Below are 25545 nucleotides of genomic sequence, written 5' to 3'. Positions count from 1 at the left end.
TTCCCAGCAGCTCATGAACACTGCAGTGTTTACACTTCAACAATAAATGCCTTTTCTGAAAAAAAGAAGAAAAGGCAAAATTTCCTTGTTTTCAGGATCACCACTAGCCCATAACTACAGGTTACTTTACCAAGTACGGAAGACGTTTGCTAGTATATTATCACAGGAGAGATTCAGTTACTGTAGTAACAGATGTTCTTGAATGCCTTTACTGAGGAATATAGCAAACACAGAAAAAATACACACAACTCCGACAGGCTACACCTGATGTTTTCTGCCTTAGCTACAAAGAAAAATGAAATCACTGAAAAACAAACACACAGACTCTCCCTAAAGACAAATAAGAACCTGCACTCCATAGAATCAAATCCTTCAAGTAAATCATTTGCAAATTAATTTTTGGTTTTTTTTTTTCATTTAACAACCACATCTAAAACCTCCTTGAACTAGTTGAATTGTTAAATCCAAGTTTGGATATAATGCATCCAGCTCTGGAGTCCTCAGCACAGGAAGGATATAGACCTGTTGGGTCCAGGGGAGTGCCACAAAAATGATCAGAGGGATTAATCATCTCTCCTGTGAGAAAAGGCTAAGACAGTTGGAGTTGTTCAGCTGGAGAACAGAAGGCTCTGGGGAGACCTTATTGTGGCCTTTCAGTTCTTAAAAGGGGCCTATGAGAAAGATGGGAAGAGGCTTTTCAGCAGAACCTGTTGCAATAGGATGAGGGGTGATGGTTTTAAACTGAAAGAGGGGAGATTCAGGCTGGATGCAAGGAAAATATTTTTACCATGAAGGTGGTAAAATCGTGACACAGGCTGCTCAGGGAGGTGGTGGATGCACTATCCCTGGAGACATTGAAGGCCAGGCTGGATGTGCTTCTGGGCAACCTGATCTAGTGGAAGATGTCCCTGCTCATTGCAGGGGGGTTGGACGAGATACCCTTTGAAGGTCCCTTACAACCCAGACTGTTCTGTGATTACTACAACTCAGGCCCTAAAGGCAACTTACATTGTAAAAACAGTTTACAGTTATTCAAGGTTTATATTTTCAATGGAACTCAACATGTAGATGACACTTAGTAGGCACTCCAACTATTATAAGCTGCTGCATAAAATCCTGGAAAAAAATCTACCGTGCTTATAACTATAGCAACAATATACTACACTTCTGAGTATGATGTCATACAGGATTTACACCAAATCAATTAGTACTTTTCAATGGTCATGTCTTACAACTAGCACTCATAAATTTCATCTAATATAACACCAATGTCTCAATATCTTTACTACAAAATATAAGTAAAAATTAGGTCTAATGCTGACACCAGCATAAAACAATATTCAAATCCGCAAAAACATTAAGAGTGTAGAGGGAAAATTTTATCGTCAAATAAAATTAATACATTTAAGAATTACAGAAGAAAAAGAGGATTGTCCCAAATCATCCAAGTCATGATAAAAGAAAACTGCTGAGCTAAAACTGAACAGCACTCTTCAGCTTCAGGAGGTTCCAAGATACAACGTGGGAAAAGGCACATAACAGGTTCTGCAGGTTAATCTCTGCCTCTACTGGAGTTAGAGAAGAAAGGAAGAGAAGTTTATCAGCAGGGCAGAAGAGTGCAAGCTTATTAAAAATACATTTCAAAATAACTCTCAGTTGACTCTGAAAACCAGTTTCAGCTGATAAGAAGAAAAAAATACTCCAAGCATTAGAAGCCCTTATTTCAAAGTATTTTTGCAATGCAGCACTTCCTAACATCCCCATGATACAATTCACAGTCTATGAAAGACCTATGAATGTTTTCCAGAATTCACCTTTTTAATGGATCTGCCTGCACCTGAACAGAGAGTATGTTGACCTCCATCAGTCACATTTTGGGGGTTGTCAAACACAGCACTATGCAGACCAGCTGATATTTTGTATTTTGAGGCAGGCTCACACAGCACAACAGACAAGTGGCTGCAGATGGTAGGGAATGTTTCTCAGATGAGATCAGAACACTAAACTGAGCGATGAGTTCTCAAATTTGTAAAATACAAATAATTTGCCTCAAAATAACTAAATAACAAAAAAAAATTTCTACTTCTTCTGTAAAGCTGCTGGGTTACACTACAGTGGCATTCAAATACAGAATAAATTGAGCTACATTTAAAAAAGTATCTTCCTGTTTATTTCAAGGATTTACATCTAATACAGCATGTCAAGAAATATTTGAACTCAAAACATTATCGTTATGCAGCCCTGGAGTACATATATTACTTCCAGTCTTACAACATTATTCATTAACCGTAATTTGGTACATTTATACATAGGTTCATATTATATAAAACTGGCAGGTTTTCCCTGATAAAGCATTCAATACCAACAGCTTCACTGGCTCCTGGCAGCTCAGATATCCAAAGCCCTTTCCTTATGTCTCAGCTCTTCCTGTCAAATGGCAACTGGAGCACTCAAACCCACCACCCCAGCACCACAAGAGCAGTCAGCTAGCATAGACAGTATGTCTTTTCACGGTATTTCATCCAAGGTCTTTGACAGAGTAGTTAACACCGTTTATCTGAATTACCAAAGACAACAAAGTCAGCGTCCACTGCGATGAGGGAAATGAATGTGCATCTCATAGGTAATACTAGAATCTCTGCAACTTTAGGTTTATATTTTTGCATTAAATATTTGCAGGTTATAACTTTAAGAAAAATCTTGACTATTGCTGCAAAAGAAGACTTAATGAAATCTGACATGACCTTGGATTGGTACCACATGTTCCCACCCTGCCAAATGCCAAATGAACACCAACAGGTACCTGTCAAGCTCTCTCTCTGTCAGGGTGTGGCACAACAAATCAAACTGCACGAGTGACCAAAAAGATACCATTTGGTTTTTACGAATGCACACACTACTTTTAAATAACAGCAAATTTTGGCTGCAAGACATCATCTTACATATGAAATAGGCTGCCCATACTCCTTTCTTAAAGGAACAAAAGCAAATCCCCACAGACACTGAATCCTCAGGTCCCTATATTCAAACCTACTGATTTTGGGAAGATGTGGGGACCAAAAAAAGTAAAGCTTGAAGGATACCAAGTATTTCAGACAAGGGCAGGATGATTAATTTGAGGTCATTCACTCACAAACAGGTGGTATTTGGATATTCTATAATGGATCATTCTTCTGGGAATGTGCTTCCAAGGGCTGTGAAGCTCTAAACAATGCAATCTAGAGAAGAAATGGTGTCTCAGACCTCTTCCATTGTTATACTGCACCATAATTAGAGTAAGATAAACACCTCTCACTATATTCAACCCTATTTATTTGCAACCTGTTATCCCCTACCCACCCCACCAAACCCATGTTCTTTGGTAAATATCGTTTAATTTACCTTTCCTTATACAACATTAAAGTGTTCTTTGGTAAATACTGCTTTAATTTATCTTCTGTTCTAAGACCTTCATGACTCCTCTCTGTGAGTACTACTAAAAATAATCATCACTTAAACAAAACATTGAGAATTTAAAGTCCCAAAAAATATGAAGGATGCAAAGGTAATACAAATCACCATGAAAGTTTAAATCTACTTGATAATCACAGAGTATTTGTATAACATTTATATGCAGACTCCTATTCTTGCTACACGCAGTGAAAAGCAAGCAGGAGAAATTAAAGGAAGGGAAAAATAAACAGAGCTTATGATACAAAAATATTTAAAATTAAGTATGAAGCAATATAGATGCATTTTTCTTCAATAAAAATCTCAGTTCCCTTTGGCTATGAAATGAACTATTCTGCAACTGCCACCTTTATTTTAGACTAGCAACAGTCAGAACCACCTACATTTTAAATTTGCTTTTATTGCCATAGAAACGTATGTTTGCTTTAACTAAAAAGGAAGTCTCCTGGCTCATAGCCAATCATCTCCTTTCTATAAGATGCACTACAGAGACATCATTTATTCATCTATATATCCATACTTGTACTCTCTTAAGTAAGATACATCCACCTCAGCTACAATGAAAATCATGTTTTGCATTACATGTTTATAAATTTGTATTTAAATGAAAAAAAAACTAGTGCGATCTAGAAAATCATAAAGGAGAGAATTACTTCAAAATTATTTACACTCTTAAATGAATCCAATTTCAAGTATAATTTAGCTGACTTGTGCTTCAATAGTAATTTAATGCTTAGAGCAGTCATGCACCATTTCATTAAATATTTGTAATTAATCCTTCCCATGTTCAATAAGTGATAGCAAACAGGTCAAAACACACTGAAGAAAATGGTATTTGTTCTCTATAGCCACTGACGCCAAGGAGAATGCACATAAAAATTAAAGATGTTGAGCCCTGATAAATATATCCATGCAATTTTAGTACCAAAAGAAAGACCTACACTCTTTCTGTCCTGTAGTACTGTTCTACATGGCGAAGTGCCTGGAAGTCCTGACAGCCCCAGTTCACACAGGTTCAGACACACGGACACCCCATGAATGCCAGTGGGTTCCTACCAGCCCTAGGCTCACCAGTGCAGAGCAGCTGGCAGAACAAGGCTATCGTTTGTTAAAGCAAGGATGCTTGTTTGGCAACCTATGATAAAAACTGTCGTTTCACTATAAAAGGACAGAATAAACACGGAGCATGTTCAATTAAACCTACAGCAGCTTGAACTCTCAGCAGTTTCTTAGCAATTCTACAGCCTTCCTTGCAACCAAAGAGGGGGAAATAACAACAATCTTAAGTGTGCCGACACTTAATATTGGCCTGAAGTCACCTCTATAGGGGGGGATTTGAATGCTTTCTAAAGTATGGCATGTAAAAGGACAAATTTTTCAAGCCCTTGCAACCTTTAGTTACAGAATAATTGTAAAAGTAACTCACAATATTGGAGAAAAGAAAATATTTCTTCATTCATAAATCACCACGGCTGCATTGTGAGATAACTTACTTTGATTAGATAACATTTTCCATGAGAGTTTTAGTAAATATTTGAATATTCGTAAATACTGAACTGGTTTTGGAAACATTATTTCTTATTCAACAGAAAAAAATATTCAAGTTTGGCCAGAATCAGAAAAAATAGTTCAAAACCACCTTTATCCATAAGTGCAGTATTTAACTCTGAATGTTCACAGAAAACATACAGAAATTGACCACTGCTAAAACAGTGGAATGATCCTTTCCTCACAGGAAAATGTCATTTAACAGAACAGTGGTTTCCTGGGTGGCAGAGGGAAATGCTAAACATTACAAATGGCGTTTGGTGAAGGAACTGTGGGGTTTTGCTCTTTGTTTGTTGGGGGTGGGGGCTGGTTTGGGTTTTTAGCAAAAAACAAACCTGAAACCAGGGGTGGAGAGGGTCCAGTCTAACTGGTTCTTTCAAAATGTTCTTGCTTTGTTAGCTGAGCTATCCAGAGCTTTATTTCTACAGATATTTCTAGACCATGGTTGAAATACTGCTTCATATTTGTGAAAACCACAATTTCCAGAGTTTATACTAAAATTTAAAGTGTGCAATGCATTTGTTACAGCTTCACTTTAACACTTCCAAAACAAACATATCTAAGAAACTGCAGTTTCCCCACAGACAACTGACAAGCAGAAAGTCTAAATTAATTAGATAAATTATTCATTGTGAATTATTCATGCAACGTTAGCTATCTTGCACACACAGACACATGCTTCAACCATAGAAAGCCCCTCTAATCTACGTGAACATTCTCCAAAAGACCAGTAATATTTTAGAATACAAATTAGTATTATAAACTTCCTAGAAAGTACTTCACTTACAGAAACACCACATGAAAAGCATAAGCCCACAGACACACTCATCCAGATGATAAAAGCCGGTGTTCACCCTTCCTATTCTGGAGTGAAACAATATGAGGAGGAAGATTTTTTCCTGGGGATGTGGCTCTGTAGCAAAGCTAACACACTACTACACCGTCACTGGGTATCACTAATGGTTTAGGGGATATCATTAGAAAAACAACCATAAGCGAAAGCAGAAATCTAACTTTTTGCTGACCAAAAAATTATGAATGAAACACAATTCTGAACCTGTTCACCACTTGTAAAAATTACAGCCAAACAAAAGAAACTGTTTCTTATCTCCTAGCTAAAAGCACTAGAACAAGATACACATTCTGGTCAAACAGTCAACATGGAAGTACTACACCATTTTTCATTTCTTTTAAAAAGGAAGAAGTCCCAACAACTTGCTTTCTTCGCATAGGGAAAGTTCAAGAATATTTGTATAAGGGCGCATTTGATATGGATACTTTGGGAGTCACAGGAGCAACGTACTCAGCAGTCAACAACATTAATGCATTCTTTCCTTTTTCTATTTTCAAATCCATCTTCTGTCAAACAAAACACAATGCACACATGCCAGCATACCAACTGTGACAGACTTCACTTTGGTTGACATGATTTACTGAAATGCTCAGTGCATGAATATTGTTGATAAACTATCAGGTGTGCAAGGGTAGCTGCTTATTCTGAACCAAACCCTTCAGGTTCGCTAAAAGAATAAATTTTCTTGAAAACAGAAGAGATTGGGAAAAAAAAACAAAACCCTACTGCTGTTATTTTAAAAGGCAAGAGAAAAAAGATGAGCACTAGACAAAAATCAGGCAGACAATACCTAGTTGAAGGTCATCAGAAAAAATACAGCCTTACTAAACTGCACAAGCAGAATATGGCCTTACACAGAAGTAAATGCATACACTGCTCAAAATCCTTTTTCCTCCCTAATGGTTTCTTCCTGTTAATAAAGTACTTCAATTTAAACAAGCTCTATAAACACTGTGTTCACCTGACCGCAGAGCCAAAGTAACACTACTGCTGCTGCAGAACCATTAATATCTGATGGGGGGACTGCCCTTGTGCAAAGCCTGTCACCCTGGAGGCAGCAGCTGACGATCAGCTCTGCACTTATGTGGTTCTTACAACACTGCAAAGCAATATTAAGTAAAAGAATAAGACAAGAACTTTTTCAATTTTAATCATTATGCTGATTAAGGCTAAAATGGAACCAACAGGTAAAGTTTGCTCAGTTATGTGTCGCTGGTACTTCCATATAGATATTGTTATTAAGAACTTTAAATCTATTTTAGAGTTTCCACTCATCTTCACAAGGTCAGAGAGCAAAGAAGCTGCAAGATTATCTCCAACTTTTGCCACAGAACATGCTCCAAAAGCTAAATAATGAATCATATTACAAAGCTCAGTGGAGTGTTATAATTATTCCTCAGTAGTCTGAAAAAAAATTTCCCCCTATGCCCATTAACATTTTCACACAACACTGTATTTTGTCTGAATCCCTGCTGCATGAAAGCAGGCAGCTCAAGTGGGAACATTCAGCTTAGAATTGTGTATTCAGTGCAGATGCTGGATCCAGTGAGGAAACAACGAAGAACCAGGCCTCTTCCTCCCCCACTGCCCCTTCTTTTTTAATTAACTGAGCCCTTGAATACCATTAGTTGCTCTTGAGATACCATATTTTTATTACTTCTTACGAACAATATACATAAATATAAAAAGTAGATCTGTAACTTCAGAGGAAAAACAAGTACACCAGTGTAACCATGTCAGAGAAAAGCAAAGGCTCAAGGAACAAATTCTGCTGTGAAGGCAATGTGAAATTCTAAATTACATTTCCCATTTCTAACGCAATCAAGCTGCCACACTCCAGGCATTCTGCCGCAAAGTGAACCTGCTCTCCAGCCATGTGACTCCAACGCTCATGGTCATGGTTTGGTTCATTCCAATCAAAAAGGAAGGAGCCTGGCGATATGACAGCAGCAACAAATCCTTGTGCTGCAATTTGGAAGAGTTGATTGCACCACCATCCCTGGCAAGGCCGGCCCAATGCCAGATGGCTCAAGCCATTTCATTCCTACCCTGGCATTAAAATCTGATGACTACCTTTTAGCCTGAAGACGGGCTGAGGAAGTTGGGGCTGTTCAGCCTGGAGAAGAGAAGGCTGCGTGGAGACCTCCTAGCAGCCTTCCAGTATCTGAAGGGGGCCTATAGGGATGCTGGAGAGGGACTCTTCATTAGGGACTGTAGTGACAGGACAAGGGGTAACGGGTTAAAACTTAAACAGGGGAAGTTTAGATTGGATATAAGAAGGAAGTTCTTTCCTGTTAGGGTGGTGAGGCACTGGAATGGGTTGCCCAGGGAGATTGTGAATGCTCCATCCCTGGCAGTGTTCAAGACCAGGCTGGACGAGGCCTTGGGTGATCTGATTTAGCGTAAGGTGTCCCTGCCCACGGCAGGGGGTTTGGAACTAGATGATCTTAAGGTCCTTTCCAACCCTAACGATTCTATGATTCTAACACAAGCTCCCATGTCCACCCCACTTCCCCAGGCTCCCTTTCCATAGTAGCAAACTGTGTGTGTTACAGACAGTAACAGTTACAGGTGTCTCCCCCACTTTATCCCATTTCCCCACTGACTAAGGAACAAGCCTCATAGCTGCTGAGAACAGATTTGCCTCCCAACAGTGCAAGAACTACCTCCTTCATTTCTCCCTGCCCCACCTTCCTCCTATTTCTTGTCTTTTCTGCTTTCTTCACTCCTTCACTATTACTCATGTTATGCACATACATTTTTCTTCTTGTCAACCAACAATACTGCCCCCGTGTCCTTCAAGTTCAGTTTTGCTAAGAATCTTCAGTCCAGCTTTAGTCCAGCTTTCCCAAGATCCCACCATGTCACACTATTTTTGTGGATTTCCCCTGGACTAACTGTGAAGGAAGTACTGCAAATACATACAGTTTCAAATGCTGTTTAAAGTTCATTCTATTACATAGCAGACTTATAGTAACAGACCAAGTTCTACAGCTAAGCACTACTTCCAGAAAATCAAAGGAATGTGTCTAGCTTGCTGTCTTCTCAAACTGAACTGAGCTCCTAGAAGGCATGGAAACTGGGGCCAGAAGCCAATAGCTTCCAGAAAACGATGTAGTCCAAATCAGATAGATTAGCTGGTTTAGACACACACACACACAAAAGTAGGGTTTGTGCTAAAAGAAAAAGATTGGATTTATATGTAAATTTTCTGTAAATCTGAGGTACTGTAGCTAGCCCTAACATACTAAACATGAAACAGAAAGAATAACACCCAACCAACCAGCCAAAAATGCCTGATTTTGGCTGTTTGTAAGAAAGAAAAATATGAACTATTCTAGTTAAATTTGCAGGGGTAGGTGGGTGTAGGGATTTGTTTGATCTTTAAGCCCAAGTTACAAACTCCTATTCCCCTGGATACAACTTAAGCAAATCATGCTATCCTTACAGGCTCTTCTCCAGTGTCCTGGGTTCAGCAGTAGCAGTCATTTTTCCCCTTCTTGGTAGCTGGTGCAGTGCAGTGTTTTGACTTTCAGCTCGGGAACAGAGCTGATAACAAGGATGTTTTGGTTTGGGCCAAGGACTTTGTGAGCCTCATGCTCTGCCAGGGAGGAGGGGAAGCCGGGAGGAAGCAGAGACAGGACACCTGACCCAAACTGACTATTCCATACCACAGCACGTCATCCCAGGATCCAAGGGCTGGGAGACGGCAGGGTTGGAGGTTCAGTTTTTGGGGGGGCGAGTTATCGGTCGGCTGGTGGTGATGATGTATTCTCTTCCCTTGATTTCCTTTATCATTATTATCATTGGTGGTAGCAGTAGTGATCTGTGTTATACCTTAGTTACTAAACTGTTCTTATCTCAACCTGTGGGAGTTGCATTCTTTTCGATTTTCCTCTCCATCCCTCCGAGAGCAGGGGGAGGGCAAGAAAGGGGGGCAAGTGAGTGAACGAATTACCTGACTGGGTTTAAACCACGACATCCAGTCAGGTTCTGTTCTTCTTATGGAAGGATGTCAAGCACTACTCTTATTCATCCAATGGTTTTTTTTTCCATGCTGAAATACATATTTTCACAAAACAGATGCCTGTTCCCAAGCACAGCATAGGGATCAGCTGAATGTTCGGTGGTGCACTAATACTGAAGTGGAAACCAGTACTGTTTCCAGACATCTAGTCCCACAGGCAACCTCAGATGAAGAGCAGCAGTTAATATTACCTGAACACCAGTGAATACAGCTTTAATCTGTGAATAATGTCATTTGGCTTAAAACAAAATAATTACACCCAACTTTATTTTTAAACCAACAGAGATTAAGTCATTTTAGTTTTATTTTCCAGACTTGTAGCTTGAATTTTCTGTAGGCTTCAAAAACTGTGAACTAATATAAAGCCAATAATGCTGTGATTGGAAAGCTAATTTTGCTTCCAGAAACTTCATAGCGAAACTGAAGTGGGGAAAAGAAACAAAACCAAACAAAACCATCCTCCCCCACAGTGCCTCCCTATACTCACATGAAGTTTGTTTACAGGGTTTTGCTTTTTCTTGTCCTTTAGGACTACTGTACGTTAAATCTGTCTGGACAAAAGAAGAGTTTGCTCCAAAACATACAACTGAAGAAGTGTACCCCAAGGAATTTTATCTTCAGATAGGCAATTAACCACCATTTCCAGATAAATGTTCAATTTATTACTTCTTCACATTAAGTTAGCCATTGAAAACTAAGATGGAAGATTAAGGGCCAGGTTTTGTTCATAAGCCACTGAAGCAAAGACAACTTGAAACGCCCTGCCATGTGAACACACTAACACCAGGATTCCAAAGTATACAGACATTTCCAAACTCAGATGCACAGACTGAAGGTATAAGTAGAGCTCTAAAAAATAAACTATTATTTTTTAAAACATAGCACTCATATTTCTCTACAAGGCAGAAAACAATCACGTACTTTATGCACTAGATTTCTCAAAGGTCATATTTGCAAGAATAAGTCAGCCTTTTAACAGATTTTAAGGATAAAAGGAGAACCAAAAATCTTCTTATCTCTCTGTATCATTTGTTTAATGCATAAATTCATATTTCCAATATTCCTTGCCAAGTTTTGTAGAAGGATTTTTCTTGTTATCAGATCGTGCACTGAACTGGGTTAGTTCACTTTCTCAAGATCAAATGTCTCCACGTTTTATTTACCTGCATTGCATGAATTTTAAATTATCCGGAGGAGTGTGGGGTTTTCCTGTGCGTTCATCTCAAAACAAATTCTAATGAAGACCTACACAGGAATAATTTTTGTTCTTAAGAGAATAAATAATTCTACATGTCAAATGGTTAAAATACAAGAATGAAGATACACCTTTCAAGTACCTCTTGCACTGGCCACACTTCCCACAAAACCCAAAGGCAAAACCCGCCTGGAACTGACCCTGGCATTTTGTATTGCCACAGGCAACAATTTCAGGCTGACATGACCACCAACCATGTTGGATTTGGGATTTTCTTCAACAAATCCTTAGCCAAACAACTTCTGCCCCAAGATTTCCATATGATTTCATGGTTACAGGTAACAACAGCCACTTAATATTGTAACTTCAAATAAGGATTTGAGTGCCTGGAAGTGGGATGATTCAGAGCTCTGCACAGCCCTACCAGAGCATCGCAGTATTACCAAGTTTCATTAAATAACATTCCAGCTGATGTCCAATAGTAATAAAACTGTCTATAATTTTCAACACCAGGCATGTCGGGAGGCAGGCTAGGATAAAAATAACTCCCAGAAGTTAGGGGAGAATTATGATAAAGAATGAAACCATTGCAAGTTTCCAGCATCTCCCTAGAAAGATGCATGTCAAATGATTCCAGCCAAAGGCATAGCCAGGAATTCTAACAAGCTAAAATATTACTTAAGAAGAAAAGGTGCAAGAAATAAACTGGACCCATGAAGGAGTGAGGGTCCAGATCTCCTGCCTAATACTATCCTAACTGACAGTTAACTGGGCAAAGTTATGAGCTGAAACATAATGGTAATGAGCTGATTTTACCTTCATACCATAACACATTTATCTCCAACATGGAAATACAAAACCTAAAAAGGAGACTGACTCACTGATCCAATAGGAAATACAGCAAAGAAGTGAGTCAAGCCTACAGGAGTGAAAGCAGCATGGATATGTTTTTCTTGGTCTCACGAAGAAAAAGCTAGGCTATTACAAAAAGAGTATTAAAAATAATGAAAACACGAGAAAATGCCTGATCTAGAAGCAGTGCCCATTACGTAACATTCTGGTACAGACACAGAATGGCAAGTTAAACAATATTACAGAGTAATGATGCATTTTCTAAACCACTCAGTGAATTTCACAGAAGCAGCATGGTTTCCATGCACCACTGAGCTCCCAGCAGTTTTACACGGCCAGAATTACTGAGCATAACGTGTGCAGAAAAAACATCTCCATGATCAGAAGGCGACACAGATACATAGATAAGAACAGAAAATAAAATGCAAAGGTCCATAGGCAGAGCAGATAAGGTCAAGAGTCTCAACCTTTGGAAAAGTACGGGATAAATATATATGGCCAAGGGATATTACACTGCTCTCCTAGTGTAATTATGATCCACGGTGACATGTCCTTCATTTACACAAAAATAAAAGTCTAGTTTTAATGCAAATGATGTTCATTTCACCGAGATGCTAAGTTAGTAGTATAGTCATCATTACAAATGTCACATGAAATACCATGCATCCTGGCACATCCCAGCTCAGTACTGCTACAAAAGGGGTGTGAGGAAAAGCCAGGCAGTTTGTAGATGCTTTCACCCAGAAAGGCAGTACAAGCTGGCACTTTTCTGTGATTTGCTTTGACCAGTGGAGTGTTGTCAAACATACAGCAAATTAATGATCTATTTAAAATGTCTCCATTGGATGTCATTATGATTTCTGTCCAGTCTGAGATGACCACTAAACTGGCAACCTGGAAAACTTCTACCAAAGGCATGCTAGTAGCTTTATTCTTATGCACAAAATCGACACATTAAATTCACACTGAAGTGCTTACTCTAGAACTAGCATTACAAACCCACACTGTAATTCACTTAGGAACACAAGCAATTTCATCTGTACCTGTGTAATTAAGCCACTGTGCTTACCTACTTGCTGTGATTTTATTGCCTGTTTTTAACTAACGTGCAGTACAGAATCCCTGCCCTAACTGTACTAAAAACTACAATTCAGCAGCAGTGAAAGTCAGACATGTTTTGCTGTGAAGAGCCCCAGAACACTCTCCCAGCAATGTCTTTAATTCTTCACTCTGTTGCATCCAACTTCTGACTATTCTCTTCCTTTAGGCTTCAGAGCCTAAGCTGAGCACTGGGGAATCCACTGGGGATCCACAGCATATTTGATGGGGAAGTCCACTTCACACCTACAAACTACCGTCTCCACAACTCTTGGTGAGCTCTCTTAACATCTTGCTCATAGTCCTTTTACCCCTGATTTTCCTGTCACTAGCTCCCTTTTTGCAGTACAGCCTCACCAACTGAGAGGGAGATGATGTTAACTGATGATGATTAGCTAGATTTGACCAAGATTCAACTCATAATGTTAATGCAGAATGTGATGCTCTCCCATTCAGTTCTTGAAGTGTGTCCTGGGTTCAGCAGTAGCAGTCATTTTTCACCTTCTTAGTAGCTGGTACAGTGCTGCGGTTTTGACTTTCAGCCTGGGAACAATGCTGATAACACCAGTGTGTTTAGTTGTTGCTGTTTACTCTGACTAAGGACTTTGTGAGCCTCATGCTCTGCCAGGGAGGAGGGGAAGCCAGGAGGAACCAGAGACAGGACACCTGACCCAAACTGATCAAAGAGGTATTCCATACCACAGCATGTCATGCCCAGGCTGTGAACCTGGGGGCAGTTACCAGGAAGGGCTACTTCACTGCTCGGTCGGGCTGGGTATCGGTCGGCAGGTGGTGAGTGGTTGTATTCTCTTCCCTTGTTATTTCCCTTATAATTATTATTATTGGTGGTAGCAGCAGTGATTTGTGTTATACCTTAGTTACTGGACTGTTCTTATCTCAGCCTGTGGGAGTTACATTCTTTCGATTCTCCTCCCCATCCCTCCGGGAGTGGGGGGAAAGAAGGCAGGGAGTGAGCAAGCAGCTGCATGGTTCTGGCTAGCGGCTGGGCTTAAACCATGACAACGCGCAAGGCTACAAAACCAAAAGTCAAACTGGGAGTGTAGCACAGAGCATGCAAAAGCAGTATTCATGACTGCCAGAATAAATGTCATTTGCATAACCAGTCATTGGGAAAGCATTTGTCAAAAAGATACATCCTTTTCCAGCTACCAATCTGAAAATGCTAATATATAAGCTGCTAAGCAGTATCAGCAGCAGTGAATTGGATGAATGTATTGGAAAGGATAAAGAAATGTGAATCATTTGCTTAACAGGTATTCAACATTGATACAAAAGACTTCTGAAACAGAAGTTTCTTGCTGAGGGCATCTTCATTATTTTCAAGACAGAAGCTGCTTGATGACCATGTGGAAAAAGCAATGGACTTCGCCGGTTTTATGACAGACACTACAACCAGACTTTGAAGGAAGTAGTTTAAACAACACAGATGAAGTTCCCCTGTGATTCATTACTTCCCTGACACGAATAGTTGATGAAACAGTCACAAAAAGCATTGCAGCTTTCAGTGTGGGACTGGAGAACACGTTACGGTTACATTCCGTTACTCCCTTCAGAAAAGGAGTGAAACACAGACCTATTTTCACTTAGGAAATGATGCCCTAAGAAACTGGCAAAGATGCTCATATCTCAATTAATGAAAAAGAACATCTGTTCTTTTTCAAGAAAAGAAGACAGGAAAGGAAAAGGCCCTTCTAGGCAAAAGTAAGATGATTTTCAATCTACAATCTACAAAGCTATCTTTCCTTGAATGCCACATACACACACTGTCAGCTCAGGGCCATTTAAAGCTTTTTGTAAAACTGGAATGATGTCCAAAACTGATAGGAATTGCTACTATCCTTTATCATTGCTATTGACTAGTGTTTTAAAACACTGTCTGCCACAAATGGCAGAAATGAAAACAAAACGTACTACAGCAATATATATACTAAAAAAACCCCAAACAAAACCAAAAAAACCCTTTGCAAATACACATAAAAAATGAAATGCAGTCTTTACAGAAGCACACATTTTAGTTGTCAATACCTAAACACCATGTAACCAGGAGCAGTTGCTCTTACCCTATGCATGCGGAATTCAATACTGAGGATTCAGACAACTCCTCAAGAAATGGAAGTAGTTACAATTTAATACAATTTGTAAATACAACCTGAAAGTCGCAGAAAGGTGATAAATATAATGTACATCTTGATGCTGACATAAAACATACCCTTTTGTAACAATGAAGACTTTGGGTTGAATGGGATGAAGTGCAATACAACCAAGTTGTAAACAAAAATGAGAGCAACTATATCTAACGCCTATTTGCTAAACATTTATAACAAGTGGGACAGCATATACTTGTAACTATTCCCACTTTTTTAATGCCCTTTGGTGACAAATCTGAAGCTGTGGACTACCCGAGAAGAAAACACTGATTCTGTGTAACCAAGCTTTCTCCTAAAAATGTGCTTGACTTACCTAACCTTCAGGACCACAATAAGTTTTCTGGCAAGGCAGAGGGAAACCAAGAGATCTGCACATTCTAGAATGCCAACAACCTCACAATCAGTGTGCCAGTCCAAGTTATCAATGTATAGAAGACTGATTTAACAACTGAGCTAGAGTCAGTCCTAATGCAGTCTTACAACAAACAGTGAAACAGCAGCATGAGGAAAGATTTAAGCAAGAGAAACAATGTCACACCCCATAGTCCAGTGACTGGAAATAAGCGACTGGATGGGGCAAACATCTGCTCCTTTTCTTTCTACAAAGCATAAAAACTTTAATGCTACACATTAAGTGGCCTTTCACAGAACTGAACATCTAAATCCCTAATTAGGATTGAGAACCTCAGCACAGGACTCTAAGATGTTCTACGAACATCCACTTCAGCTTTTTATTGAATCAGCTTCAATGAACTTTATTTCCCATGCTCCCCCATGCCCCAAAAACTGGAAAAAAAATATCCAAAGCCTCAAAAACATAATGAGAGTAAAAAAACCCTTCTTCACAACAGTGAATATTTTGAAAATCCCTTCACTAGCATGTGTCATATGACTTTTTCCAGATACTCAGAATCATAGAATCATAGAATACTTAATTACTTATTGTAAGGCTCAAAGCCAAGATCAATGAGGCAATGTGATTAGGCATTATAAGATGTTCAGTTTCAATTTACACAGACGTAAGATAACTTGCACTTGTCTCTCCGCCAGCTTTGAGAAGTTACAGTGTTTTCCTATCAATGTTTACGGAAGTAAGACAAGTCTTAACTTAAGAGCCTTACTTGAGATTCCGACTATAACATTTTGAGCACAAAGCAAAGGATAAGTATGTAGAGGACAGAAAGTCAGTGGAATGGTAATCTTGCTTTTAAGTGCACGTGTTGGTACGTACATGAAGTTTTGAGCAATTATGGCATAAGGATAAAAAAAGAGTAAAACAACCAGATTTTATTTACATGCCTTATTTTCCTGGGGGCAGTCAAAAAGGACTGTCAGAGGTTGCATTTACTGAAAAAGCATTTCTGTATTGCATGCCTAGTTTTGTGAAGGCTTTCTAAACTTTCCAAAGGCTGCTTGTCTAGAATCCAGTTGGTCAGGATATGGTCTGGATATGGCCTCTGGATATTACAGGCATGTAAAATACCTTCGGACCTCCCTAGTGTCTGTTTGGTCTTTTCCACTGATGAAAGAAACCAAACTTTATTTTAATTATCTCCACTCTTCATGATGTGCATTCTTAAACCAAGCGATTTTTTGAGAGCACTTCTCACATAAGTGTAGGTGGTATAAACTTAGAATTTTACACAACTTTACTTTTTCCTCACTTAGAAATCAGAACCTAATTTAAAACTGTAAGATCATAGAAACATCTGTTCATTTTTGAAGCTACCAGTATATGAAATATTTCAAACAATAGCAAAACAGACAAGTAAAAGCAAAACATCATGTTTCCACAGGCTACAACTTCAAAATTCCTTCTGATTTTTATCTCATCATGGATAGGCAGAGAGACCAACAAGTATTCAACATACCTGCTCCAACTTCTTTTTCTTCTTCTTCAATGTTGTTTTTGATACTGTCATATTCTTCATCAATTGCCTGGTTGCCACGCATTTGAGACAGGATTCTCCGTGCTCTCTGAGTCTGGCCTTTCTGAATGAGCCAGCGAGGACTTTCAGGAAGAAACAGGAATCCGAAGAACTGTATAACTGCTGGAACAGCTGAGAGTCCCAGCATGTACCTGGAAATAAGTAAACAAAGAAATAAATGCCTAACATTTGCCTATATGAACATGCTATGAGAAGACTTGGTTGACTGAGAAATATGCCTCTTGTGTAAGGAGATGCCAGTTTTACTTTTGAAAATGTCTAACTATAAGCAGAAACACTGAAAAAAAAAATCCATTTTACCAACACAGTGCTTAACACCAGCTCTTCTGGAGACTCTGCCCTTAACTCTTCAGCCAGCTACAATGTTAGGTTTTAAATCAAAACTGAATTTGAGATGCCAGGGGCAGAGGAGGGGTTACTATATTAAGGATAGTTCTCTACTCAACAAAGAATTACCACCAGCCAGACAGTCATGCTTCCAGGGATTAGCACTGACACCTCTGACAACACCCACAGATATGGTTCACTCCAGCTAACGTGGGGGAAAAGACTCTGGAAGACAAGCATACCACCAACATTCATGGGTTGTTCTGGTCTATACACATCAAATTTTATATTCCTGAAATAAAACACTAAGAAAATTAACTATATAAATTAACATATAATTTTGTTCTGTTCTTTAAACCTCACCTTTTCCCATTTGCACTTCACTGAGATGTTTTTTCATTTCCATTAAAGACTTTAAATGGTGCTGATGTTACCTGCACATTATTGTAGCTATCCCAAGTTTCACCATCAGTGGTTATAATCATTAAAATACCTCTAAGAAAGTAGCCCTCAGACTGAATACTGAGGTGGTCTGTACTCACAAACAGGTTCACACCTTGACATCAGTCAAAAGATTAAGGAGACATGCTAATCTCTCCTCTAGCTCCTCTCATCATGCAGGCTTTCACAGAGACGATTCACCAGTCTCTCACCTCTGTGTTTTCATAAAGCATGCTATGGATGAGACTGCTAATGGAGTTAGGAAAGAGAGCACAATGATCATGGAAACCTTGTTTCGGGGCAACAAAATCGAATGTTTCTGTCAAATCCAAAAACATTTTGGATGAAAACAGAAAAAGACTTTCTTTGAGGCATTTGCAGATTTAAGAAAGACAAACATGAGCAATACAACAGGGCAGAAAACTGAAAAATGAGAACAAGAACACTCAAAGGTAATGCAAAGAGGATGGCCATCCCAGGACAATGTGCATGCAAGCCAGTCTTCCCATCCCCATGTTTACCCCTCAGGTTCTTCTTAAAGACAGCAAAAATTTCCAAAGGTCATATAAGTAAATTTTGCTCTAGAACCTGCTCTAACACTCTAACATCTCTTATTTTCTAACCCTTCAAGAATGGTGTAGCTCATCATTAGTTAAAGCATGTGGAAGGATTATTAGTTGAGTAGTCTTCAGCCAACATATCTAACAAGTGTCACTCACTTATGTTTCCATTCCTCATTCACTAACGTTCTCATTCATTAATAGTCCTCATTTCTTCCTATGATCTTCCCTCTCTACAAACATTTTGTAGCTGTATACAGAATAACCTTTACACATACATCACTGAAGCTCACCAAATTGTATATTCAACGTCTGCATTAGAGTAGTATTTAGAAAGCTCTTTCTATTTCAAATGAAGAGTAAAACAAAACCATGGAGATTAAAAACACAATCACTGTATTCTGTCACACTGCAAAGAAAAGGACCTTTTAAAGCATAAACAGATTTAGTCTTTACACTCATAATACCTAATTTCTGTTCCTTCAAAGCCCTTCAGTCCCTTATATGCAACAGAGTCTCCAGAACTAAGCAGCTGGGTGCCTGCAATCATCTTGGGAGGCAAAATCAATTGAGGCCCCTGAAAGCTCAATCTAGACTGTTAACGCTACCAGTTGGACTCTATTGAAGAGATGTTTATCACAAGCGAGACAAAAAAGAAATGTACAGAAAGTGCTCACTCACTCACGTCAGCTTCCAATTGACATACTTCTCATCAAAGCTGAGAACAAGGAGCAGGCCAGAAGGAAAACATTCAGTTAAGAGCATACATCCACGGCAAGTTCAAGAGTTGATGCAATTTTCAGATCAAGCAATTTTGATCTAACCAATTGAAAGTAAAAGCAGGCAATTTTTAGACGTCTCATGCACTGAGCCAGCTTTCAGAAATCTAATATAGTTCTTTCCTATACAGAGTACAAGACTTTGCATTTGAAGGCAGATGTCTAGCAGACCTGAAAAAATCCAGCATGAAATTCAATAAGTCTGCTGTAACATTTCTCCATCTCAGACATACTGCTGCAATACTATTAAGATGGCATTAGCTAGGTTTATAAAGCTAGCCTGACATCAGAGTAAGGTTAAATATTTGTTTTCTTTGGTTTATTTTTAATTTAATATCCAGCATTCCCTAGAACAAGCAGAGCAAAGAAAAAGTAAAGTTCCTTACTCTAACTGGAGTGTAGCACTACAATACTTATCCATTCAGTCACTAAGAGCTACAGTAATCACTGTAATTTTCCTTCTTATATGTGATGCCTCAGGAGCAAACATCTATGATTTCTTCCCATGCATTCACTGGCCACTCTTCCCAGGTGACATACCATATGTACTGTCATGGCTTAAACCCAGTCAGGCAGCCTGTTCACTCACTTCCCCCCTTCTTGCCCTCCCCCTTCTCCCAGAGGGACAGAGAGGAGAATCGAAAAGAATGCAACTCCCACGGGTTGAGATAAGAACAGTTTAGTAACTAAGGTATAACACAAACCACTGCTGCTACCACCAATAATAACAATGATAAAGGAAATAACAAGGGAAGAGAATACAACACCTCACCACCAGCCAACCGATAACTCACCCCCCCCCCCCCAGCCCGACCAAGCTCTGACCGATACCTCCTCCAACCCTGCAGTCTCCCAGCCCTTCCGGCTAACTCCCAGTTACCTCCTGGGCATGACGTGCTGTGGTATGGAATACCTCTTTGGCTAGCTTGGGCCAGGTGTCCTGTCTCTGCTTCCTCCTGGCTTCCCCTCCTCCCTGGCAGAGCATGAGGCTCACAAAGTCCTTGGCCAAACCAAAACATCATTGTTATCAGCTCTGTTCCCAAGCCGAAAGTCAAAACACAGCACTGCACCAGCTACCAAGAAGGAGAAAAATGACTGCTACTGCTGAACCCAGGACATGTACTCTTCTCTGCTCAGTGTTTAGGCTGCAGAAAACTAACTGTGGGCAGACAAGTACACAATACCCAGTTAACAGCTCCAGCATTGCAGGTAAGAATCCTTGGATAGCTCACCACTACCATAGCCTCAGCTTCTGCCCAATGAATCATCAATGGTTTCACTTCACTTAATCCAGCGGAACACTACTAAAACAGAGCATTAGCAAAAGTTATCCAGCATGAGCCATCAGGCTGCAAGTAACAATTGCTCCTCACTACTCAACATACCATGCTGAATCTGGAAGACTGGGCCCACCAATCTGAGAGAAAGCTATAAACCAGGAAGCAATAGATCACCAAGACAGTCACACAACTGTAGTGTATGGCATAAAAGAGGCTGAGAGAACTAGGTTTGTGCAGCACAGAAAAGAGATGATCAAGATGAGATCTAATTGCATCTTTCATAACTGAAAAGGAGCTCATAAAGAAGATGGAAAAAGATTCTTATGTGCACTGTGAAAAGACAAGAGTCAACAATCACAAGCTGGAACAGGAAAGTTCAGATTAAAGAATGAGGGAAAACAATTCTTCACAGTAGGAGTAACTGAACATCTGAACAAGCTGTCTTGAAAATTGACACGTCCGTTGTTGGAGATTTTCAGAAGCCAGCATCTCACACAGCTCTGATCAAGCCTCTGTCTTATTCAATCCACAGGTTCTAGATTTTACTTTCATTTTTTTTTAGTTCAGCTAGGTTAAAGGCCTGAATTATGCCAGAGTAGAGGGTTTTCAGTTCTAAGCAGAAGAAGCTACACCAGTGTGGAAGTCCTCAGAGGAGTTATGCAGTATTTCAGTGGATGGGGCCTATCTAAGGTACAGTGGCATCAGTGTTTTACACAAAGATGAAATCTACATTTGACAATGATTATTGCCTTCCACCTAATCTTCTACTGTAGCTAAATATATCTACAAAGTAACATATCAAAAGATGGTAACTTGCATGGGTGTAACAAACCGGAATGATCTTTTTCCCTTAAATAATCATTTACCTACTGTCGTGGTTTAAACCCAGTCAGGTAGCTTGTTCACTCACTCCCAGTGAGTGGTGCCGAGCTGACAACAATCGAGGTCCGTGTCCGTCTCCCCCCCCCTGCCTCCCCGCATATCCTACGGGTTGAGACAAAAACAGTCCAGCAACAAATCACCACCGCTACTATCAGCTACAACAATGATAAAAAATAACAAGGGAAGAGAATCATCCACCCGGAAAACCCCTGTCCTTCCGGGTCACTCCCAGTACCCCTCAAACGTGCTGTGGTATGGAATACTTGCATCCCCTCCTCCCTGGCAGAGCATGTGTCCTTGGTCACATCACTTAGCAACAACCGAGAACATCGGCTTCACCAACACTGAAACTTTGTACCAGTTAACTGACTGCTATGCGGAATCAGGACACCTACAAATGTACTTGTCAATCCTGTGTCACTGCTTGATTTGAAAACTGATATATGCCGTATCACAATGCTTATCTTTTCCTAAGAAGCCCAGAAGTCTGCTTTTGTGCTACAAAAACTGAAGCTAGGGAGTATCTTAGTTTACCTGAACAATTAAACAAAAAACACCAGTCCAATAAGATCAATATCTGACAGATACTTTGTTAGCTTGTATTTTTCTTCCAGTGTGCTAGTATTTACTGAAACACACAGGTAATGAACACATCTTTACATCCTATGTGTCAGGGCACTGCTAAGGAAAAAAACTCAACAGACATACATCCACAAAAGCTTCTCCCAGCTGAATCCCAGCTCGCTGAAGTAAACTGAAATTGAAAAATCTGCCCAAAGTGCACAATGCTTCTAACAGCACCAGGGACCCACAGCTCCACTTCTAAATAAATATCTTGTCCATTCCTCTCACCCAGCCCCATGCATAAGGGGCCATAACATTCACAAATTATTTAGTCTAAAAGGTAATTAAAAATAATGACACAACTACTGAATAATTGGCATCAGGTATCAAATACTTCCGTTTGTATCTTACTTAGAAAAGCATTACTGCATGTCATTAACTTTCCTCAAAATTGAGCGCATTTCTTTACCTGCAGAAAGGGATTAGCAATCCTACAAAACTAAGTTTTTCTTTCAGTGAAGGCTCTTTCTTAATTCTCCGTAAGTGGACACGTAGTCTGCAGAGAATGCAAATGCACTACAATAAAAAGGTCGTGAAAAGCTTCATGTAAAAATGCAAAATGCTATTTGCATATGAGCCAAGGTAACCACTGCATTTTCAGAAAGCACAAAGCAAAGCTAGAACTTAAAATTAAATTAAAATTAAACTAACTCATCATTAAGTGACTATTTTTTAAGATCAAAATATTACATCTTCTTATAAAAGAGGCAAAGGAAACAATCGCATGGACAAAAATGATATACCTCAAAATTCCGGAATCTTCAAACATACACAGATTAAAGCACAGGTTAATTAAGAAAACACTAACTTCTTATTTTCACGCATATTCAACATTTTAACGTGCATTTCTTTACATATTACAGAAAGATCAGCTTCCAAGTTCTTCTATGTACCAAGTCCCAAATGAATTATTCCTAACTTAAACCTCCAATGACAGTGCACCTAAAAATGGAGCTATTTAGCTCCATTACAAGCCAGAGAACCTGATATTTAACTTGCAAGGTTTTGTGGGTGGGATCCTTCAAATTAAGATTTTGAAATAGCAAAATTACTCCAGGCTGTAGCAACAGAAATCAAAGGCCCTACAACATGTGTCCCTTTCCCGAGAGTGTTTGAAGACAAGAGCACACATAATTAAGCACAAGTTTCCAGAAGTTAGAATGTACAGTGTAAGTTATTCCTCCTACACATTTCTGTTAATTATTTTTTCAAGTCAGCAAGTAAAATACCAAACCACTGAGATTTCTCATCGCTCTCAAATGATACACCATTATAAATACAGTAGGTATACAGGTACAGTCCAGAATCACTTATCATTGTCTCCAGGGAGAACATAATATCCAGAAAGTAGAATAAAATAGATTCATATAGTCTATAACCTAAGCTTTCAACTAGGAAGTCATGCTACAATAATCCTTCAATAGTGTGCTCAGTTTAAGAATACTCAACATACACCACTATTTTGCAAATAGAGCATCACTCTTCCTGGAAATTCGCTTTCTGAAAAACCACCATGTAATTACTCTAAATGCAAGAGGCAAGTTACTTTCATAAACATGTCAACCATTCAAGCTTGTTGAGGCATATTTATTGCTCATCCGTTTTTAAAGTTTTGTAAAGTCAAAACACCTAAGCATACTGTGACTATTAAGCCTAAGTGAAAGCAGTATGGATATAATTTATTGAGACTTAATTATTAAAGTTCCATTTCAGTATACAGCTTTACCACTTTATACATAAACTCTATTTTTCCAACAAGAACTATAACAGCTGTCAACCAAATCACAACCCCGCTAGCTTTCCTTTTAGCAAGGAAGATTCACAAACCTCCATCCATCCTTCGCGAGGTAGCTGAAGATTCCATCAACAACACTTGCAAAAAACTGCCCTCCGGTGATGAACAAAGTGTTAATGGTGACTAATCTGCCTCTTAAGTGTGGCGGAGCAACTTCTGCGATGTACACTGGCACAGTCATAGATGCTACACCTACAAAAATAAATTCAATTACAATTATAAAATAGAAAAAGATACTATATCTCCTTTTCATCATAAAATAGACCATTTTGTGCTGGCTTGGGGCTGGACTGGGGTTAATTTTCTTCATAGTAGTAGTATGAGGCCGTGGTATGGATTTGTGCCGGAAACAGTGCTGATAACACAGGGTTGTTTTAGCTAATGCTGAGCAGTGATTACACAGAGCCAAGGCCTTTCCTGCCCCTCACACCACCCCACCAGCAAGCAGGCTGGGGGTGCACAAGGAGCTGGGAGGGGACACAGCCAGGACAGCTGAGCCCAACTGACCCCAGGGATATCCCACACCACATGGAGTCATGCTCAGCATGTAAAGGTGGGGAAGAAGAAGGAAGGCGGGACATTTGTAGTGATGGTGTTTGTCTGCCCAAGTAACTGCTACGTGTGATGGAGCCCTGCTGCCCTGGAGATGGCTGAACACCTGCCTGCCCATAGGAAGTGGTGAATGAATTCCTTGATTTGCTTTGCTTGTGCAGCTCTTACTTTACCTGTTAAACTGCCGTTATCTCAACCCATGTTTTCTCACTTTTACTCTTCCGATCCTCTCCCCCATCCCACCGGGTGAAAGTGAGCGAGAGGCTGTGTGGGGCTGAGTTGCTGGCTGGGGTTAAACCACGACAGGGCATGAGAAGCAGTGGCTGAACCTGACCTGGCTTTGGTGCCCAGTAACTCCATGGAACACCACCTCTCCTGCCCAGAGTGACCACCATAACAGGCAGAGCCCAAAGTCATGGATTAAATGAACTCAGTGGACATTTATGGATATTTTAAAACTATTTCACAGGGATAGTCCATAAAATAAAGGAATGATATCTGTGTAAAACATGGGAACGGTGGTGGTGGGCAATACAAATGTACTGGATAGTGTAGGACCTGAGCATGATGTAAATGGTATGGAATAAGGGATGGAGAATGTGCTGGTTTGGCCTGGGATAGAGTTAATTTTCTTCATAGTAGTTAATATGAACTATGTTTTGGATTAAAATTAGGACCTATAGTTTACAAAATTAATTCTATCTCAGCCAAAATCAGCACACATTTAAAAGGAACAAGCTGGAAGAATTTGATTTCCAGGTTCCAGAAGATGGACGAAAATACACTTAATGCAAGAGACATACCCAGAGCAAATGAGCAGACACACTCTGGTTGCTACTGGCTGTATTTGCAATACAGTTCAAGGTTTGATGTAATGACACCACAAATAACACTCTTCAATTCACGTGGCATGTATACTAAAATTACTAAAAAGCATAAATATATTTATAGTTGTGAAACAAGGACATGCTGTGATCCAAGAAAGCACATGTGAGTCAAAGTGACCAAAGACGCCAAGCATTCACAGCTCCAAGTTTAAACAGGACTTTAGCATGGTTTCCACCTCCAAGAAAAAGCATGGTCAAGCATTATTATCCTTATTATTATTATTATTACCATGTAATTTCATTAGTGTTATATAGAACAGATTGTTTCTTGAGTTTTC

General features: G+C 39.5%; 1 protein-coding gene across 2 annotated transcripts in view; it reads right to left on the bottom strand.

The window, feature by feature from the left end:
- Positions 1–25545, bottom strand: part of SLC2A13 (solute carrier family 2 member 13) — a 163766-nt gene that overhangs the window by 108280 nt on the left and 29941 nt on the right. For both annotated transcript variants that reach the window (XM_062638326.1, XM_062638327.1), the window contains exons 2-3: positions 23861–24020; positions 17063–17271 (exon numbers count right to left, since the gene is read on the bottom strand). In XM_062638326.1, coding sequence (XP_062494310.1) covers positions 17063–17271; positions 23861–24020 — 369 coding nt within the window. The remainder of the gene's footprint in view (positions 1–17062; positions 17272–23860; positions 24021–25545) is intronic.

Source organism: Pezoporus occidentalis, unplaced genomic scaffold (genome assembly GCF_034315485.1).
Source record: "Pezoporus occidentalis ecotype Australia unplaced genomic scaffold, CSIRO_AGI_Poc_V1 ctg56, whole genome shotgun sequence".
Lineage (NCBI taxonomy): Eukaryota > Metazoa > Chordata > Aves > Psittaciformes > Psittacidae > Pezoporus > Pezoporus occidentalis.
Note: the sequence above shows the minus strand (reverse complement) of the source record. Positions and strands in the feature narration are given on the sequence as shown.